The sequence below is a fragment of the Aulonocara stuartgranti genome, assembly GCF_965226115.1.
Source record: "Aulonocara stuartgranti genome assembly, chromosome: 19".
Taxonomy (NCBI): domain Eukaryota; kingdom Metazoa; phylum Chordata; class Actinopteri; order Cichliformes; family Cichlidae; genus Aulonocara; species Aulonocara stuartgranti.
Window position 1 is genome coordinate 16,101,572 of NC_138955.1, and position 21,839 is coordinate 16,123,410.

At 41.0% G+C, this 21,839-nt stretch overlaps 2 protein-coding genes across 9 annotated transcripts in view; one reads left to right on the forward strand and one right to left on the reverse strand.

The window, feature by feature from the left end:
* Window positions 1–2,966, forward strand: part of alk (ALK receptor tyrosine kinase) — a 417,876-nt gene extending 414,910 nt beyond the window's left edge. For all 5 annotated transcript variants that reach the window (XM_082517110.1, XM_082517112.1, XM_082517111.1 and 2 more), the window contains one exon: window positions 20–2,966. In XM_082517110.1, the coding sequence (XP_082373236.1) occupies window positions 20–1,084 (1,065 nt within the window). In that variant the 3' untranslated portion in view covers window positions 1,085–2,966. The remainder of the gene's footprint in view (window positions 1–19) is intronic.
* A 10,889-nt stretch (window positions 2,967–13,855) lies between these two features.
* The window catches only part of LOC309694822 (CAP-Gly domain-containing linker protein 4), a 42,403-nt gene continuing 34,419 nt past the window's right edge, over window positions 13,856–21,839 (reverse strand). For all 4 annotated transcript variants that reach the window (XM_082515053.1, XM_082515054.1, XM_082515052.1 and 1 more), the window contains 4 exons: window positions 20,426–20,549; window positions 15,498–15,562; window positions 15,310–15,388; window positions 13,856–14,979 (listed from right to left, as the gene is read on the reverse strand). In XM_082515053.1, coding sequence (XP_082371179.1) covers window positions 14,613–14,979; window positions 15,310–15,388; window positions 15,498–15,562; window positions 20,426–20,549 — 635 coding nt within the window. In that variant the 3' untranslated portion in view covers window positions 13,856–14,612. The remainder of the gene's footprint in view (window positions 14,980–15,309; window positions 15,389–15,497; window positions 15,563–20,425; window positions 20,550–21,839) is intronic.

A 21,839-nucleotide genomic window follows, 5' to 3' on the forward strand; every position in this document is an offset into this window, starting at 1 on the left:
TGATCTTTGAATCTTTCAGGACCCCGATGTGGTGAACGTGGCTCTGCCTATCGAGTATGGGCCAGTACCCGAGGAGGAGGAACATGCCCCCATGGGCCCCGATGACCCCTCAGCTCCGACTGTGCTGGTGAATCCCCAGGTGCCCGATGGGGAGGCTCCACAGCCACCTCCCGCCTACCCCACAGAGGAGAACCGGAGAGGAGGGGAGCACGTTGTTGTGACGAGCACAGCGTCTGAGGCCAAAGCACAACCATCGGCTCAGCCCCAGCCATACCTCCACATGCACCAGCACCCTCACACACAGACCACCAACACAGTCACCTCTGCTGCCCCCTCCACACTCACTGCCAAGGGACCTCATGTCACCACCCAGCCCAGCTCAGAGGGAGGACACATCAACCTGGCTTTCGCCCAGGGACACCCCTCAGAGAAGGACGCCCACACTGGGAAAAGCAGCAGTCTGTGGAACCCTACGTATGGCTCGTGGTTCCTGCAGCAGCAGCAGAGGAAGCAGCAACAGCAAAGGCAAGGAGGGGTGGGCGGAGCAGGAAGCAGTAGTGGCAGGGTTCCTGGAGAGGGGCAGGATCACGTGAGCCGGACAGTGGCTGAGGTGGCCGGGGCATTAGGTCTCCAGCACCAGCACAAGCAATTCCAGCAGCAGCTCCAGCAGCAGCACCAACTCCAACTGCTGCACCATCAGCAGCAGCAGGGTCTTTGCAGACCTCTGCTACCCCCTCCACCTCCTCCCGCTGCCCAGTCTCCCCTACTTTTAGATTCAACCGCCTTGCCCCCAGTCCCCCTCTACAGACTGAGACGTTTCCCCTGTGGCACCATCGGATACGGCTACCAGGAGCAAGGCCTCCCCATAGAGTCCAGTCACAGTAACGCCAACCCACCTCCTCCACCCCAGCAGGGCAGCATGCCCTCCTCAGCAGCCCACCAGAGGGGGGGACCCATTCCTACGTCAGTGTCCATGGCTCAGTCAGGTATATCCGAGGATAGCCGCCCACTGCTAGTTACGATGGGGACGGTTCAGAACCCACGGCTGCCCAGGATGGAGGGCCACAACGCCACCGTGCTTTAGCCCACAGGCCTACGCAGAAAGTCTTCTTTTTCAGGCCCCGTCTTTGGAGACTGTGAGTCACACAGCAAGAAACACTGTGCCGTGAGAGAGACTATTTTTCACCACTCCCGTCCCACCATTTTGGAAAGAACCCATCTCTCTAAAACTGGCTTTTTACACCAGAACCTTTGAGGTGTGTTCAAACCCCAGTGGATGCTAAAGCACATCGGAGAACTAAAAAGCTTTGGGAGGCAAAATGTAGAGTCAAACATAGTTTTAAGAATATAAAAAAAAAAAAAGAAAATGTATTTTTTCAACATTGGAGCGATTGAGTGAGAAAACTGAGAATCACCTGGAAGACTTTCCACACGATTGTGACTAGGAGAGGTCAACTAATGTTCTGCTGAGGAGGCTTCACGACTATCAGAAACAGACTACGAGGAGGAATAAATCTCTATATTTTGCCAGACTTTGACTCTCAACCTTTGGTGATCAGTTTGACTGTAGCTGCCAGCCACATGTGTCATTCTTCTGCAGAGCCCTCAAACTGTTCCTCATCCCTTTGGGAAAAGAAAAAAAAATGCAGCGTGGTAAATTGCTTGTATCAGACGATTTTTCAAGAATATCACAGGATTGACGCTGGATTACCAGAGACATTTCTACAAAGGAAATAAAAAAATAAATGATGATAATAATAATAATAATAATACTGGGAAAAAATGTGGTTGTTGATGTTTGCTTGCCTGCTTGTTTATTTATTCATCTCTTTATTTATTATTTGGAAGTGGCTCTATAAATTATTACTGCTTCTCCAGATCCAAACAAATTCCTTTGGAAGCAGATATTTCTCAGTTTTTTTGTTTTTTTTGTTCAGGTTTTTTTTTTTATTTGAAGAAACTCCTTACAAAAAGAAGTTAACTAAATATTCTAAAAGCTTTGTTACAGCAGCGACTCTTTTTAAGCGGAATAGTTGGAGTGTTATGTGACTGAAGATGAGCCGTCTCAGCAACATTTGGGAGTTGAGCTTTTTTGTTGTTGCTAAAGATGTGAAATTACTCGTTGCCCCCGGTCTCATTGAAATCGCTGCTCTTTGAACTCTCCTTTTGTTCACAGCTCCATTCTGTCGAACGAGCGCTTTGAGACAGAGAAGCCGCGGCTTTTCCTTACTTATTGCTTCTTTGAGTAACCTTTTATTAATTAATTCACATCTTGGTTTTCTTTTTTTTCTTTTTTCCCAAACTTTTTTGTTTCGTCTGGCTATAGAAACAGTGGATATTGCTGAATCAATCTTAACCTTCAATTTGCCATCGCGAGGCACTCCACGTTCTTAAATTTGCATATTTTATCTTTTCTATTATAAGATGGCTGTTGTGGAATACAAATGAGTCTGAGAGAAAAGTTTAAGTACAAACTGCTTTCGCTCCACATGTGAATGAAACCCAGAACCGCTCATTTTCACCCGCATAGTCTGTGTTTACCATCTGCCTTTCAGTTCGGCGTATCTATCAAACGATGCCACGAGTGTGTTGATATTTAGGTGAATTAATGACGATATTTTTTTACGCTTTTTGCTTACCGGTACTCGGCTGTCAGTCCAGCTGCTGTAAAGAGACGACGAGCCGTCGTGTGAGTGTCATGATGCTCGGTGATAAATGCGTTCCTGCAGGCGAGCTCGGTATTGGCTAATGAACACTGTTTTCGCTTTGTCTGTGTTAAACTGCATTTTATTGATTCTGTGCTCCCTTCACTGCTCATCCCCGTCGTTTGATGTAAAAAGACAAACCCAACTGCACCTGTAAATGTTGTAATTATGAAGTATTGTACTATGGCTCTGGTAAAAAGCTGTACATTGCCCTTCAGAAGACATTCGGCAAAATTAATAAATTACTATATAACAGCCGTATTTTCTCTCTGTTTCCATCTTTGAAGTTGCCAGCCAACTTAATCAAATTAACTCAAATAAGATACCTCTCTAAGAAAAAAGCGTTAACTAGACGTCCGGCAGCTTGTTTGCTCTGCAAACATAATTCAGGCGTTAAAATTGAGCAGCTCATTCTGCAGCTGTGTGCTCATACGTGCAGTACTCCAGTGATTTTGTGTTAGGTTTTTGATTATCATGACTCTCTGATGATGATGATTAGATTTTGCCGAGAATTCATCAGCGTGCCACACGTCAAACAGTGCATGAAGCACTATTTTAAAACCACTTTCTAACTGGCTCTGCCCAGAGGAAAAGCTTTCCTGCTCGCACTAATCTTTTCTTTGTCTCATCAAAACTTAATCACTTCAGCTTTTGTTTTGTTTTTATTAGATAACTGAATTTTGATCAGTTTTCCTATCTCAAGGTTAGACGCAAAAGCATAAATGCATTTAAAACAAATCATCCGGTTTGCTCTTAGATTCATATTAGAAACAAACACCGGACAAAAGCATTCTTTTTTTGTTCCCAGGCTTCTCAGTTGTTTCCCTCGACATGAAGCCTGCAGGATTTTGATCTCAGTATTGTCCAATTTTTATAAGGTACGCTACTGTGCAGAAATCTTGAGCCATGTTTTGGAAGGAAAAACTGAAATACATGCAGCAATTAATTGAAATATGGGAATGCGTACATAGATGCACAGGATAAAAAGCAAAAATAGAATTTGTGCAACAAGCTTAAAGGCTGGATTTGGTATCACCACTCTTATTCGTCAACATAGCTGCTTAAGAAAGTTTAGGCTGTCATCTTGCCAATCGCTTACGCAGCCTTCACAGATGGATATTTAGTCCACTTCTTGTGTAAATTTGACATACCACAGCCTCTTCTTCCCATTTCCCTTCCTTAACAATGGCTTTTTGACAGCCACTCTTCCACTGAGACTGTTTCTGATAAGGCTTCAGTGAACACTAGATGGATCAGCTGAAGGGCCAGATGCATCTCTCAGGTCCTGTGTCAGGTCTTTGCTGAAATTTCTCCAAGGACATGACTTTCACCGTTCAGCTGCTGTACATTTTCCGCTAATAGATAGTCCACTACATACACACCAATGCCTTTTAGCAAAAGTCTAAATTACCTCCAGCTAGAATCTGTAAACTGGAAGCAGATGACTGGTCATTTGCAGAAAAAAAATGCATAAAACTAACGTGAATTCTAAGATCTTCATAGAATTTACAAAAAATCAAAGCATTGAAAAACTCCACAATGCATGAAATTGTACCTCAGCCTGGCTACATGGTCCATATGAAATCAGTAAAATCTGAAATGTTGCCACCTGAGACCCTTCTCTCAAACGACGTGAGAATTTGGAAAAGGCTGAAAGTCGAACATGTTAACACCAAGCTTTTCCTCAATTTCACAGCTGAAAGCGACAAGTCTTACAAAACAACTGTATTAGAAATAGAAGTGATTGCATCAAAGCTAGGTTAGGAGCCTGGTGTCAAAATGCAAGTAAAAATGAAACCTTTTATGTGCGATAGCGAGCCTTCTACCTGTCCCACGTGGTGAAATGACCCTTGAAAGTTTCCCTGGGAAGGTGGCTCAGGTGGGAGGCCCTGATTGGCATCTCATGGAATGACCCTGTGATGTTTCAGCCTCAGTTTTTGTGACTGGTAAGGTATTACCAAAGCTTCGAACACACAAACCTGGAGTTGTTAAACTATGACTGTAAATGGTAAATGGCCTGTATTTGTATAGCGCTTTACTAGTCCCTAAGGACCCCAAAGCACTTTACACATCCAGTCATCCACCCATTCACACACACATTCACACACTGGTGATGGCAAGCTACATTGTAGCCACAGCCAACCTGGGGCGCACTGACAGAGGCGAGGCTGCCGAACACTGGCTCCACCGGGCCCTCTGACCACCACCAGTAGGCAACGGGTGAAGTGTCTTGCCCAAGGACACAACGACCGAGACTTCCAATTACAAGGCGAACTCCCAACTCTTGAGCCACGATCGCCCGACTGTCTCAGTAGCATTTTCAAAAGTCTCTGATTATGGAGTCCTGAAACCCCAGAGTAGTGTTAATATGCACATACGTGAAAAGTATACATTTTAAAATGAAAACAATGACTAATGTGGACATTTCCTCAGAGCCTCTGACCTACAGTGTCTTTGGGAAGAGGTGGCGTAAAAATCCGGCAAAGGCACAAAAAACAACATGGAAATCCACACGGAAAGGCCCTGAACAACCAGCAGGCTCAAACCCATGACCTTCAAACTATGACCTCCAAAAAAAGCCAACAACAGTTCCCATTTTACACCATTTTATTCTATTCATATTTACAGTAGATGGTGCTTCATTAAAAAAATGAAGTAAAGCTTAAAACAAGGGCTATTAAACGTGACGTCCACTATGTACTTGCAGATAAGCGTTATCACTTTAGAGCCTGTAGTTTGACTGCAGTAGCTGTAAATGGCATTGGCACAAGAAAAAGTGTTGACTGAGTAGTATTGGTAAAAGCTGGCAGTAATGGGCTGGAGAGCAGAGGCCAATTAAAAACAGTCAGCAGACCACAGATTTAAATCTCTAGTTAGCGCTATAAACAGTCACCAATCTGCACAGCGCCTTCAAAGTGGCTCATTCACACACTTCGAAGTGTATTAACTAATAAATTTCATCTCTTCATCGTTTCAAAAGCTTAAATTAAGGGTAAATTCATAGCTATGAAGTATTTGTTACTAATGAGGCAGGAAATGTTCTCTATTATGAAGCAGGACAGCACAAAAAAGTGATTTTACCCACTATTAGTTACTAGAAACAGTCCCATCCATTCTTCTGGTTAGATTACTCATAATCTGGTATTTTTTATTTGAAAAAAGGCTTTTATGGCACAGCAACTATCGAACAAGCAAGTTCTGTTTTTCAGAAGCATCGATGCATGAAAAAAAAAAAAAACACCTTTGCAGAATATTAATAAGTTGTTAACTGTTTATGACTCAGCATTTTAATATCTTCTGACTTTGTTAAATATTTATTTTTTATCTTTATTGATACCTTCCATCGGCTCTAAACAGCCTGCTTATACGGTACATTTGAATGTTATTAATTCACCCTGGCGTTCACCAATCTGTCAGCTGTCCGCGGTGGAAATACACTGTTCACGAATGAATACAGTCAGCAGTATATTTTAAAATGATCCACATTATGGATGATGCACCAAACATTAGAGTGGTAATGTATTGAAATTTCAGGTCTTTAAAATAATGGATTAGATATCTGATTTTTACTCTGATTGCACAGCCTGTGGGGTAGCAGAATGATTGCAGTTTCCTTGATTTATGCACTAACCACTGGCCTCAGCCATTTAAGCTTAGTGATGAAGCCTCCCGTCTGACTTGTATGGGGATAAGATTTGTTTGAGATTCACGGTCCTGAGTTTGCACAGAACTGTGGTTATGCAAAGAGAAGGACTGTTGTAGCTGTAGCCTCTTTGTTGGTTGAATTCTCACCAGTGATGACACCAGGTGTACGTCGACTGCCGTTTGGTTAAAAACTTGGCTTGAACATGAAAGGCAGCCACAGCGGAGTGTACCATTGACAGAAACAAACCAAGTGTGGGAAAACCCCAACATTGCTGAAGCAGTGTGGGATCATCTTGAAAGAAAACGAAACAAAAGGCAGAACATTCAAAAAAAGAGGTTTGGAACGTCCTTCAAGAAGCCTGGAGAACTATTCTTGAAGATTCCTTAAAGTAATTACTAGAAAGTTGCCCAAAAGACTTCAGGCTGTGTTAAAAGTTAAAGGTGGTCATCCCAAACATTGACTTTTTCCCTTGAATACTGCATGTTTGGATACATTTCAATAAAATAAGTGCACTATTTCCCATTTTCCTAGCAAAAACTAAAGAAAAGCAGGGTGGCTCAAGGCTGTATATCCTTATTTGTATCTCCTGTTCAAAAAAGGCTAAGCTAAAGAGACAATAACAGAAACATGAACAACAGTAGCCCACATTACCAGTGGTTTCACATATTTTTGACTCTTCCCTCTTGTGATAACATGTAGACGTGGGTCTGCAAAGCTCAAACTCAATGCCATCAGTCCGCTGGTGGTCAAATTTTCAGACTATGGATTTTTGTCTCTCTCACTAACATTTAATAAGCGAGGGCAGAGACTCCACTTTGACTCGGCAGGTCTACATTACTTATTTTGCTACATATAAGTGGTGGATAGATTTTACTGCTCTTGAGGTATGAAAAAAAGACAGTCTTTCAACTAAAAAGTCATCAACAGACTATACAAACAGTATAAAAGAAATATCTTAAATGTGTTCACTGTGTTAATACAAAAGCTGTGCGATGGCTCGATAAAGAAACCAGACTTCTTTGGGAGTACCGGAGAACTGAAAATGGAGGAACAAAAGGGCAAGACAAGTCTCCACAGACAATTCATGAGAAAATGAAATGGTGCTTATAAAGATGCCAGGCTGGTTTTCACTGACATTCAGTCTGACCTTAGTTCCAACAAATGCTGTAACTTAAGAATTTTGCTTCGAGATAACAGACTCTTTTACAAGCTGCCATGAGCTCTTACATCAGGCAGACAAAGACGCCAAACGGCACAGACAGTTTGGACTCTCTGTTCTGAATTTTCTTTCAATAATATGTTAATATCTCAAAGTCGCAATTAATATTATCACAAAGCAAAAAGGTCAACAACATGTCCTGGAAACAAACTCCACAGATGGCTGCAAGATGACACGTGACATTTCTATCCAGTACATCACACACATCTTAATTACATACACAAGTGTCAGAAACGGGTTTGGTTTAAATTCTGAACAAGAAAATAAAAAGTAAAACGTGTCCTGTAAAACAGATTCCTGCTATTCTCGCCCACTATAGCAAAATAAAATTGGACCTGTGTGAATAGTCGTTTAAAAAAAAAAACGTCAGACTGAACTCAAGTACTAGAAATTAAGGCATTGCCAGAAGTAACGTGCCAAAGAGGCTAGGGCCAATCTGCATCTCTTACATGCTGGAAACACAGCGATGGGCCACTTCATTAGATACATCTTGCTAATAGTGAGTCAGACCTTGAAGCATTGACACAAATCATGATGGATCCATGCTTTCATGCTTGCATTTACAACAAATTCTGACCCCCTCATCCCGATGTTGTAGAAGTAAAGACTCCGTTTGTCCAATTTTGGTGAAACTGTGTGAACTGTATAGCCTCAGTTTCCTTGTCCGAGCTGACAGGCCTGGCACCCTGTGTGGTTGGTTTTCCGGAAAAAGAAATTAGCTGAGCATTTACTTCAAGAAGTTGCACAAAAAGACAGCTGGCAAAGACCAACAGCACTCTGATTTACCACAGCTCAGCCAATCTGGAGCGCAGCCTTTATTTTCCTTTATGTGACAGTAGACAGATGTAGAGAGAGACAAAACATGAGATAAAGCGTGAACAAAGCTCCTAATCTGTGATTCAACTAGGCAGCCATGTGATTTGTGCCTGCCGTTATGATTTCCTGCACACAGAGAGGTGTTAATCTAATTTTTAGCATCATATTTGAATTCTTGAACACTAAACTGTAAATCCTTTAAAGCTCCTGTAGTAATCTGTTGTTATCTTGAAGCTACCCGTTCAGCTTCATTCCTTGCATTTTAACCAATCGCTTGTCTGACTGGCTGCAGGTGGGTGGGGTTTATGCGTCTGCAATAATAACACAAGGAATATGCACACTTATTGATATCATACAGAGCCAAGGGTAGAAAACACTTTTCTGAAACTGAGTGTTGAGAGCAGTGTGAAGACTGAGCTTTTGCTCTCAGGGATTACTTGGGAGAATGTTGACCTCGCTGTTTGAAACGTTCTCCATGTTTGACACAAGGACAGAGCTGCTGTTCTCCAAAAAGCCTCAAGCATTGCAGTAATCAGCATGAAAAGCAGCGTGGCATGCATGAAAAAGAGGAAACACCAGGATATAATGAGGTCAGTAGACAGGAGAGATATGAGACTAAGATCCATGGATTTGAGGCTAGCACTATGCACTTTCTGCTTAATTCTAAGTGTTTCTACGACTACATTAATGGTTGGGTGATTAATATAAAATAATAATAAAAATAAATTGTGTCAAATCATTACCACTCATTGGTAAAGTAGCTGTGTAATAACATGGATTATGTACAGAGAGCTGGTCATTATTGTACGTAAGCCAGCCGACGGGGTGCACGGAGGCCGCAGCAGGATTATCCCTGCAGTGTAAACATGCCTACAACTGTAGAGGCCTGTGCAGCTGACAGTGTACATTAGCTCGTAATAGCAAATCATATTCCTTACATGCCAGCTGTGCCAGTTGTGTGATCCATCATGTTTGAAAGTATCGCTTCATAGTCTCACGAAAATTCTAGTATTTTAATTTTACTAAGCACTAATTAACAGATACGGGTTTAAAAACAAAACAAAAACAAACAAACAAAAAAGCAACCCTTAATGTTAAGCCCTTAAAATGTAGGACCCAAAGGACATAGGATGATGTCATGGTACATCATGGTAGTTCCGGCCATCTTTTGTGTACATTGGTAAGATGCATGACTTTACAGCAGCCAGCCTCCCCCCTGGTGCAAACAGTTTAGTCTCAGGAGGTAATTTCCTCCTTTGGCACTGCTGTAAAGTGAGTGAATTTATTACCTGCTGGGATCTACCTCACTTAATCTGACTCTCTGAACCCAACCTATCAAGCGTGTTTGTGGTGTTGGAGTCTTGTGGAGCATTTTAATGCAATTATCTGGGAAATAATATGACTCGTTGCATGATTAGTTGTGGTAATAGCCAATCACAGAAGTTTGTGCTGCAGTTTAATCTCTCATGCATCTGTGCAACCTGCATTCTCATGTCACTTAACATAAAATGACAACAGCCAAAATCCTAAAAAACAAAAGCATCCTACACTGGTTTACACAACCCTCCAAAACGGTAAACCTTTCCATAAACATAACCTGAGTCAAATCAAATTCTTCTGATGCTTTTCCATTATCTGAAAATAAGCATGCACCTTTAATGCCCAAGTATTTCACACAGTGGGGCATGAGTTAAACAGCGCCATTGTGTGCTCCAGGGAGGCCCTTTCATCATTTCAAAAGGCTATATTCAAGATGAAAAGCATTTGTGCTGCAATGTTTTTAGGCGACAAAGACATCACCATGCAGAGAGGCTAGAAACAGAAGCATCACTGCATTTCTCAAAACTTTGCCCATCAACTGAAGCTCTCTGCAAGCTGCCTCCAGTGCCTCCATTTACAAGTCATTTACATAAGCACTTGCACTAATAGCAACAATAATGTAGCACAGTATGTGCACTTTGTTCCCCTTTTTCAAAACAGAAGAGAATCCATAAAGAATTTAGTAAAAGTGACATCCTCGGTGTAAGGACTCCTGTCACGCAGTCTACCTTCAGGATGCATATAAAGTTGAGGTTCAGCAATACGGCACTATCTCCATTTAAGGTTCCCTTTATTTGGTTATGTGTTTGCTATAACCAGTTATAAGTTATAACCTTAAGATCAGAAGTAATTAAGTGGAACAAATACTTGTTCCACTTAATACAGTGCAGTCAGACCATTAACCCTCCATAGACCTAAGGTGACGAAGGAGGCTCTTTTCATGAGTTCTATTTACTTTGGCTCTATTTGTGTTTATTCTACTACACAGTTTCTTTTATCTATTACAAATATTGGTCTGGTAACAGATGAACAACAATTGTTCTAATGCAATTAAACACCAGACCAGATATAACCAGGCTTCTCTCTGTCAGCTGATCCATTTACCTCTGCAGATTCTGCATCTTGCAACTCAAGTTCTGTCATTCGTGGTTCAATGCAAAAAAACAAACAAAAAAAAGCAACTTTCCATTAACCTTACCGACATTAAAAAACAAACATTGTTTTGATTCAAAAGCATCACAATGTTTCAGACAAAAATAACTATTCAATGTGTTAAAATTGCATCCACCAATTCATTTTCATGGACATTAAATAAGATAAAAATGCCCTTATTCTCCCACTGAAGTCTTAAGCACAAGCACACTGTTCATTCCCCACCTGACAACTTCTCCATTTACCTCAAATCAGACACAACGATGATTATTTTAAATTAGCGTGAGATAAATATTAGATTAAGTCATCAGGGGATTGTTTTTCACGATGGGAGTTCCACAATAGAAGACGCTTGTCCAAATAAATACAAACGACTGAATTTGAAACGTGACATTTTTTACTAAAGTGGCTTCCTGGCACTCAGTTTGTATTTTTTTTTTAAATGTCTGACAATACCACTTGGCTATATTTATTTATTTATTTACAATGGCTGCGCGTCTCGTTTCATTCTCACCTTTGAAACCATCACTCGGTCAGTGGTTTGGACAGGCAGACGCTGCTTCACTGGATCCTCTCCCTTGCCCTCTTTTCCCCCCCTGTTGTGTGCGGACTATAAAAATAAGCAACAATAAGCACTGAAAACAATTTCATGCAACCATTCAAACATCTATTTGTTCCACAATCACAGTATAATAGCGCACGTCACTCCCATTCAAACCTGAATTTGTGTGCCCAGGCTGGCAAACAATGCCACTCCACACCGTCAAAGCTCATCTCCGTCAGCTTTGACGGAGATGAGCCCCGGTGGAATCGGATGGTAAGTGAACAGACGTGTAACCATTTCAAAGTGCTTGTGCAGTTTCATTTTTTGGGTCCTTAAAGGCAGCTCTTTGTGAACAATCTGAGAATGTCAGGCAAACACACTCAATAAAAGCAAAGAGCAGAAGAGGAAAGAGATAAGAGGTCAAATTGGAAACTTTTATTTATTTTTACAAATACTTTTGTTTTGTTTGTTTTTTTTAACCCACAACATGTAAATGCATCAGAACAAAGCCCCGTGTCACACAGCCACACACTTCAAATACATTTGTAGAGGGAAGTGAGTTAAAGAAAACACCCACAGTCTGAAGATGAGATCTGAAATGTTGCAGGAACCACCACAGCGGTGGTCTTAATATAAATGAGAAGCTTTTGGTAAGCGCTGAAAATGTTTCAGTGGGAATATTTTCCACCGTGGTGGGTATTTCAGACAACCTTGTGTCTACCCACCACTGCTCCTCAATCACGACGGGGCCTGACCAGACAGATCAATGAGAGAAGGGCACTGGTGATTCAACAACTGCTGCTGTGGCATACACGCCCTAATTGGATGGTACACGAGTGTTTTACTGAATACTGGGCCTGTTTTTCAACATGCACAATCAATGGCTTGTTCTCCGCTGACTCCTCTGCTCACACAGCTCTAATCAGATAGTAAACTCTGCGCTTGAAGCTTCTGGATGATTGCATATTTCCTGTGTCACACTGCTTTAATTAAGCATCAAATACAATTACGCTCCATTCATCACTCTACAAATGCAATGATATCATATTTTACTGTTAGATACCAAAGGTGGGAACATTCAAGAGGGCTTTTAGATCACTTGCTAACACTCTTTAAATCTCACACATTTAACACCTGGCATTAACAGATTACACGGTTCAAAAATGATAGGAGTCAGCTCAAAGTATAGAATCACAATGAGCTTTTTCACATTCGGGTTATAATGCAAATTGAAAGTGTGACAGCTCTGACAGATTTAATGCTCCCTCCAACGGATAAAAGATGTGAATCTGTCACAGCGCAGCTAAAACCAGTCTAGACAATGCTGAGGAGAAGGAGAGAACAGAAAGGTACATTTTCCTGTGGCCTGTAGTGATATTTTTGCCATTTTTGCACGCGTCTCTTTTGGAAATGTCCACGTTCTCTTAAACACAACGGAATTAATACTAAAAGCATCTGCAGCACCATTTTCCAGAAAGCATATCCTTTTAGGTCAAAAACATTCACAAATCTTGTTGCGATACCACATTATGTATAATTATGGACTCGAGGCACACTGTTCGTGACAGTATTTTTCTGCATCAATAAAGAAGAAAATACGGACACTCGGTAATAATTATGAGCAAACACCTGGTCAGTTTCATGAATATTATTAACTCTTATTCTCTTCCATTAGTTGAGCAGCATCCGAGACCATTTTTAATTATGCGTTTCCAACTCAAACCTCAGTGTCTTTGCAGTACAGATCTACATCCCCGAACAAAGAAAAGGTTGGGATAATATTTAGTATGCATGTATCACTGCGCGGTCTTACATCTTACAAATAATCATCAATAATTTTAAGCACTCGCAGTATATCAATGTGGAGGAATAGATATACAGACAGACGTTACCCTCGCCGTCATCTCATGCTGTACTTTATGTTTTCTCTACATTTGCCAGTCACTGAAAGCATGCAGATAGCCAACATTACAGGCTTAACTGATGAGGGCACCATTAATGTTTACATCCTGTCACAGATAAGAGCCTTTAGTAACAGGTGAATGAATGACTCTTACTATACAGTTTCTGGAATGATTTCTGGAAAGAGCATTTTTCAGATGTACATTATTTGACATTTTAAGCATCACAGGGCAAGTGCCATCTACTTCCATCCTATTTAAGAGACACTTTTACAGCCATTATCTGTGAAACTGGCCAACAAGCATTAAAGACACGTCGAAGATGAATAAATAGCACTACAGTCCAGAGCAACCATACATAAAACTTCATTGTGAAAGGTCTCTTTAAAATCTGCTTTTCACTCATCTCGTGTGTTCCCATCTGCAGTTAATGCACTTTTTAAAAGAACAGCTTCTGATTCCATGTCATATTCTATCCAAATACCATCACTTCTTTAAAAGTGTTATCAGTATGATGCCAACCATAATGGAATCACAGTCAGATGGGTATAGATTTTTGCTGTGCCATAGCACAATACAACCATCATTTGTCTGCGTCAAATTAACAGACAGTCTGAGGGGGACACTGATGCACACAGGAGGAAACACTTCCTGTTGATGCAGCTGTATTTTAACAGAGGTTGATGGAGGTCTGAGCTTAATTAAATCTCTTTTTTAATTCTCATTGATTCATAAAGCGAATATTCAGTTTAGATTCGGTATCCGCCAATTATCTGTAAGCCATATAGCGACCGTGGTAAAAATCAATCATTCTCTCTTGTTTCAAAGTGCTCTTAATTAACATGCGCACATACACACACAAACGCATGCACTCTTTTGGTTAGATAGTGGACTCTTAAATTATCTGATAAAAATCTCATTTGATGTGATCAAAATTAGCTTTGGGTATAGAAAACCTTTTTACTCGCGGACATGCGGAACATCCACTTTATCCTATTCTAATCTATCTTAGTAATGTTTGTCAGTGCAATTACATTTAAAGTAGTGCAGTGTTTAATGTCTTATTAAGACCCCCTCACCCACCTACCCATTTTGCAAAACAAATTCTATTTAGAATTTAGTGTTAACTTTTTAAAGTGCTTTCAAGGCCCCTTTAATTCCTAAAAAATAAGTACTTACTAACTGGTTTTATTCCTGTTACAACAGCACATGACTGAAAACATTATTGAGCACAATGCAATGAGGGAGAAGTTTACACCCAAATTTTTTTGCTTTGAGCGGATCATAAACAGAAAGCGTCCTACAGACCTCAGCTGGTTTCATTCACCAAGCGTGAACCATTGATGCCACGATAAGTGACACGGCTGGGGCGGACCAGCACACCGTGGCCGGGTCGACAGCTGAAGTAGCGACGGCCGCCCACTGAGCCGTCATTCTTGCCCTTGGGGCTTCGGAGCTCCAGACCCAGCCAAAGGCCTGGGGCAAAGTCTGCTGTGCCCAGGTAACGGATGATTGCCATCTCATTGGCGCTGCTCAGCAGGACCTGCATGCCCACGTGGAGGTGGACCTGCCCATCAGAGCTTGGAGAGGGACTTGAGCCTGCGGTGCTTCCAGGAATACTTCCACTGCCCCCACTGAGGGTGCTCCAACGCCGGCGGTGAGGATTGGAACGACTCCTATTTTATTTTATTTTTGTTTTGTTTGTGGAAACAGCAAAAAAAATACAGTAAGAAAGATTTATGAGAAAAGGCAGGCAGTGTGACAGAATAAATCATAAGCAAACAGGAGATTCATGGGAGCTTTGTGTTTGAGGGATTGATTCTCAGTTTCCTGCTCTTGCTCATTATAACCACAATCATGCACTGGCCATTTAAAAGAACCTTTTGCTGACTAATACCACTGCTTCTTATCAGTATTGATTCAGTCATTGCTGCAGGGGATTCGGATAAAGCTGGAAAGCTTGGGGAGGAAATAATATGAGGAATATGCAGGAAAGGCAGACACACCTGGTAACGGGGCTTCTTCTGTTCGTCTCCTTCGGAGTGGCGATGGCCGATGATGTGCTGAAACTGCGACGAATTGTCCCTGCACGGCAAAAACAGGAATCAATTGCTTCAACACAAACACACAGAATAATAAATGCAAAGTCACATTTAGTGTAGTTCAAAGGTTGTAATGAAGGCAGAATTCTTACCACTTAGAGGATGACTGAGGCGCGAGGAAGTGAGCTCTGAAAGGCAATCAACAGATCCATGGATTCTGCAAAAAGAAGCAGGCAACTGATTTTTCCCAGAATGAGACAACCTTTGGAGTTTATAAAAACAATTTTCATTAAATGGGCCCCAATTTGCTTGTTTCCAGCTCCTTAATTTTATTCTTGGACCCTACTAGGGTGGCATTGCGTGATTCACAATTTAAAAACATTCCTTATTTATCTTGCAGTGATGCTTGATGTAGCCCCCTTCCCCCAGAGCTCATTCACCGTCTAAAACATGCTGTTTTAGCCCTTCTCCCTTTGAGGGCACTATCCTTTTAAAGCCCACTTTGTCCCTCATAAACAGAAAAACAGCAGGCTGGTGGAGCCAGTGACAGAAAACTAAATGATGTGATCATTCAGGAACACTAAAGCATACAAAGAGCCAATCTAGATCCGGAAACAGAAACAAATTAGCAACCATGTTGTTGCACTGACACAGATGGTAGAGTTTCAGCTGTGTGGTGGGAAGCATTTATACACTACGTGGACAAAAGTACTGAGTACTGATACATTACAGCTACATGGAAAGCCATGGCATGAAGCTCCCAGCTCTGGTGCTGATGTTAATGCCAGAGGATGTTTGGAGCTCTGCAGCGAATATGTGCCTCCACACTCTGCAACCCAACTGTAATGTTGTGTTTTCCAACTCTTCAGGGCTCAGTTGTTGTGGTTCCTTAACTTCCATTTTGCAGTGTTACTATTTTTTTGGAACACCTAGTAGGGAAGAAATTTCCCAAACTGAATTGTTGCTAAAAAATTCAGCGATCTCTTTAGGGCGACCTTTTCTTTCCTAGCTGTATGGCTAGGTGCTTCATTTTAAACACCTGCCCATATGTTGTACTCTACTGCTGCTCCGTGTAAATCTATAGTCAAGTGTAAAACTCACTTGGCTGACACTGTTTGTGTGTAGAAGAAGTATAACTTACAGGTGGCAAAATGGCTTTTTAACCTTTTTTGGGGAGAAAGTCACCAAACTTCTGAAGTGTTTCTAAATCAGGTTTGATTTCCATAAATGTGTTTTCTATATCCCTGTGGCCAAAGAAAAATGATGAGGCTTCCTCCACATTCATTTAGATACTGATTTCAATATAACTACACAGAGAAAAGTGGTAAAAATTGCTTCTTGAAGGACTTTGGTGGGGCTTTTTGTGTCTGAAATTAGTATAAAAGGATATTCGCTCTCGTTGCCATCAGACAGATCAAGACACTTGGCTAATTGGGGTTTACTTGTACATGCTGACCTCATTATTTGAAACTTGGCAATGTTTATTGTGGGCATACACGACTGTAACAGTGTATAAATTACATCAAATTCGAAAAAAAAATATCAGGATCTAACTGGTTATATTCAGATGTAAGCACACATTCAGTTTAGTGGGTGTGCTTTTGATGTCAAAACGAGTTGAATGGGGAAAGAAAATAAAAATAAAAACAGGCTTTGGCTGCCTGACACGATAAACTACCTTGCTTATTAAGATTGTCTTAAGCAACTATATAATAACAGCCATAATAACACTTATAAAGGCATTCAAATATTGGAAGCTATTAAACATCAGTGTGCCAAACAGCACATGAGCAAAACAGGAAAATGGAAAAGTGTGTGAGGAGGGATGGGGGGGTGTCTTCCTAATGGATTGTGATAGCTGCTGACAGGAAAAAGAAAGGAGGAGGAGAAGCAACTTCCTGGATGGAGACAAAGTGATCTTCTTGATTTGACAGCAGGAAAGCATGTGCTTAGCTGAGCACACTTTGTACCCTGGAGTTAATTAGGGAGGAAAAAAGTAAAGGAAAAGAAAATTAATAAAAGATGACAAGGAAAAAAAACAGCAGCTGGAATCCCTCCCAAAAAAACAAAACAAAAAACAGCTTTTAAATGGAAGAAATAAGCAAAAAAAACCATCAAATCCTGAATGGTAGATCTGCATAGAGATGAAGCATAAGTGGCATTTACTCCCAGAAAGAAAGGTTAAATGTGTTAATTTAATCACCAGTCCATGAGTTCTCACCGCTCCTTTACAATAAACATGTTTAGTATTTCCAATGCCAGCTGCTTTTTAGGGTGTAATGGCTTTTATCAAGTTGTGACACACATAATACACTTGACACACTGTGCTAATAATGAGCCATCCAATAAAAAGGTCAACAGCTTTTATTCAATTTGCAAAAAAAGAAAGAAAAAGAAGTAAACACAAAACAATGCACGCAGTAAATAACTCAGTGGTTTGTGTGTATGTATGCCAGGGAGCATATCTTGTGTATAATAATTAGGCCTCCAGTGGAATTTGCCTTTGTTCTGCACTCCACTGCTGCTTTTTAACAACAGCAGCTCCACAAAGGGCTGTACATTTTTCCCTTACACACACTTACGCTCTCAGGAGGGAGTAATTAAACTTTTTCCCTAACGATTCCCAAGATGATTCAGGAAACAATTATTGTGCGATATTCTGTTTTTACAAGGATGCTCTTATTTTGTCTCGTATCATAAACTCAGGGCACTCCCTTTCTTTAGAGCATGTGTTGATCCAGATATATCACTGCTCAAAACAAACTAAGGGAACACTTGATCATCACAATACAACACAGAGTCAGTTACACTTCAGGGAAATCAGTCTGTCCAGTTAGCGTAACCCATAATGAATCAATGTCACCTACTTTGGTGCAAACAGAAGCGACTGCGGAGGCAACAACAGGACAATAGCCCAAAAAGGAATGGCTGTGCAGGTGGTGACTACAGACCATTGTCCTCTTCTCATCTTTCCTGATTGATTTTTCCTAGTGTCCTTGTTATTACAGGTGTGAGACAGTACCTGCAGCTCATTCAGGTTGCACAGATAGTGCAGCTCCGGGCAGTTTGCTGTGTCTCGCTGCACAGTCTCACTGTGCGAAGAGGAACAGAGGAAGCCCGAGAAGTTGACCTCCTGCAGTTGACTCCTGCATGTTTTCTGACCAAACTGTCACACTCAGACTCCGTGAGCACGGCATGAGAAACCAATTTCCTTAAGTGGGAACTGTGCCCCACGTCTTGCAGCTCAAACAGCACTTATGAGACAGCACAACTGGCAGATCCAACACTAGTACCCCGCTCTTTTCATAGATGAGAGCAGCTTCACACTGTGCACATGTTTCACACACATGAAAGAGACTATATGGTAAGATCATCATTTGACACTGGGTCAGTGATGGTCCGGGGAGGCATCAATGGTCACACAGACTTCCACATTAGCCAACAGTTCCCCGACTGCTGTTAACGATGAAATCCTCAGAGCTTGTAGGCAGTTTCTGGAATATAAAGGGACTCAAGCTACTGAGCAGCCCTCACATTCCCTAGTCCTGAATCCCAATGAGAATCTCTGGAACATCATGTATCAATAAATCAATAAATAGTATAACAGAATGTCCAGGAGCTCACTGATACCCTAATCCAGGTCTGGGAGGAGATTATAATATAGAATTAAAACACAGCTCAGCAACAAAAAGCAGAGGACTTCAACTAATGAGACTGTGGTTTGTGATCCTCGTAAAACAAAAAGTAACCAGAGAATCAATATTTTTAGACACAGCAGACTTACTTTCATATGAAAAAAGAGAGAAAAAACAACACAGTTGGAGTTATAGTGGCCTTGCTGACAAAAAGCCATTCATTATCACATCATAGGAAATATCAACACAGTGATAGATTCTGCAGTCTTTGCCGCTCCCTCCCTGAAGCCCAAACTCACTCAATACACGTCTAATTCATCATTTCAACATCAACCTTTTTTTTCATAATCGACCTTTATCCTGTTTTCTGTGTGTAAAAGTTATTTGTAAAAAATATTTTTTATGAATAAAGATAAACTGAGAATCTAAATGAAAACAGTTTGCAGCAGTTTTGACTCCCATCTGTCAAACTGAGTTCTATCGTTTACGCTCTCCGTCTCTGCCAAATATTTAAAGTTAAAACATAAAACTTTTCTTTTCCATCCCCACAGTGCAGAGAGGTAGCTGATGGGTGAGATCATTTGAACAGCAATCCCACACTTTGTTCCATAACTTTAAAGACAATCAGGGGTACGAGAACAAACAACTCCAAAAGCTCATCAAACATTAGGATAAAACCATGTAGTCACAAAACAACTGACTTTGAAGTGAAGATTAAACATGTCACGCTGCTTATCCGACAGTAAAAACAATGCAATGTACTCCACCACAACTACATTCAGACAATATGGCCATTTGCACTTTAGCAGCATTCTTAAATATGACTTAGAAATAACTCGTGATCTCTGTTTGTTCCACTCAGCTGTAAAATATGGATTTAGCGTCAGAACGCATCACTAATAAAACCTGCCTCGCATTTAAATAAATGCAGCATTTTAAAGCGATGTCTCGTTTGTACATTCAACAAACTGGTGGGTAAATATAACCACCTTTATATATCCATTATCCATAATCAATATTTCAAAGCAGCAATGATGGCATCTGGCTCATTACTAGGTGAAACATTAAACAGAGAAGTCATGCAGGGAGAGGGCCTTGGGCTTCGCGTTTGACGACTCAGACTCGAGTTAATCACCAGTTCAGAGAAGCCCTGTTAGCTGCACAGAGGGCAAAATCAAATATGTCAGTACTTACACAAATGATACTGTCAAAGGAGCTCATTAGTGCACTCAAATGTATTGATGAAAGAAATGAAATGCAACCTCTGGGTTTCTGGGGTCTATTGCCAAATTCATACCATCAAATCTGCTCTCAAGTTTTTAATCATTTAGAAAAACATTCTTCTTTGACAAATCTGTTTTTAGTCCTCGAATGACCACTGGCAAAAACCAAAAAGGGACCGTTAATCTTGAGAAGAAAAGCTACCTTAAAGATTCCAGACTCACCTCTGAACGCGAGACGGAGGAGCAAAGACTCCATGTTTTGGTGGGCAGGTGAAGTACCTCACTCCTCCCACTGACCCGTCATTTTTACCGCTCGGCTTGTCCAGTTCGATGCCCAACCAGAGTCCTGCACAGAGACCGGAAATCAACAGTGTCAAGAGGCATATTAATAAATGAGCAACACACCTTACAATAAAAACATAATTTTAGACTGGTGACACCAAATGACTTCTTAAAAAATGACTGAATGACCTTTTACCAGATATAAGCTTCTCTCTCTGGCTGCCCCTGAGGCTGCTTCTGCTGGAGTTGGTTACTCGGCTCCTGTTACAGACGCTTTCCTAAAAATCAAATGTTCTTGCTTCCTGTGGTTCAAATACAATTATTTACAGTAGCCAAGGTTTCTCCAAGAAGGATATTTGGTTTCCAAGTGTTTCTTTAATTTGCTTTTAGCATTATTTAACTCAACCCAACATCAGTCTACTGCCCAGTGGCATTCTTGGCTCAGCTGACGCCATAAAACAGGGAGCTTTACAGTAAGTCCTCCTGGTTTTGTGTGATTTTATCTCCACACAAATCCATCTTCCTGAGGATGTCCGACTTGTACAAATGTGATAAAATAAGATTTTGTTATTTCATTTTAATAGCTATAATGATAATAATATTTAACTGACAAAATCACTACACCTAGCTCACAGTACACCATTTGGGAACAATATATTGGAAAACTCTAAATAGGAGAGTTTGCCCTAAATTAGGACATTCGGCAGAGGCGATATTTCACTTCCATCTCAGGCAGCTCCTAAATAAATAACTTTTTAGCTCTTAAACATTCAATCACTGTCCTGTAAAATGATGCAACTCCTCAATGTGAGCCAGAAAGTTCAGACAGTGTTTCTCCTTTCTCTTTACGAGGGCCTTAAGACACCTCGCAAGTGCCAGATGAAGGTATAGCCAGAATTCTAAAAATAAGTCAACCTGCTGTGAAGTATCCAGCAGCTGCTGTTGTTTTTAGTATGGAAGCGCAGCGCTCAGTGCAGTGAGATAACAACGCATCGCTAACACTGATTTAAGAGTATCAAAGGAAACTTAAGACTGAAACCCCTTCAAACGTGATCCTCGGTGCTGTGAGATACATCACTATTTATTCATACATGACTAGTGCTGGGCCAGAACTACTACCTAAATATTAATGAATACTGTGAGCTGTTTTCTGTTTGGGTTTCAATGGCTTTTTGCTCAGCAACAGCTTCTTCACATCTAATTTTTTTTGTCCGCCAAGTATCTTCAGTTGCACTCAAGGATTCCCTCTGCAATAAGTTGGGAATGAGAATGCAGCTGAGTTCATCCAAGGTGAAAGACAAGAGCATAACAGAGCTTCAATTTATCTTCATCTTTGTCCATGTGAGTCATCTGC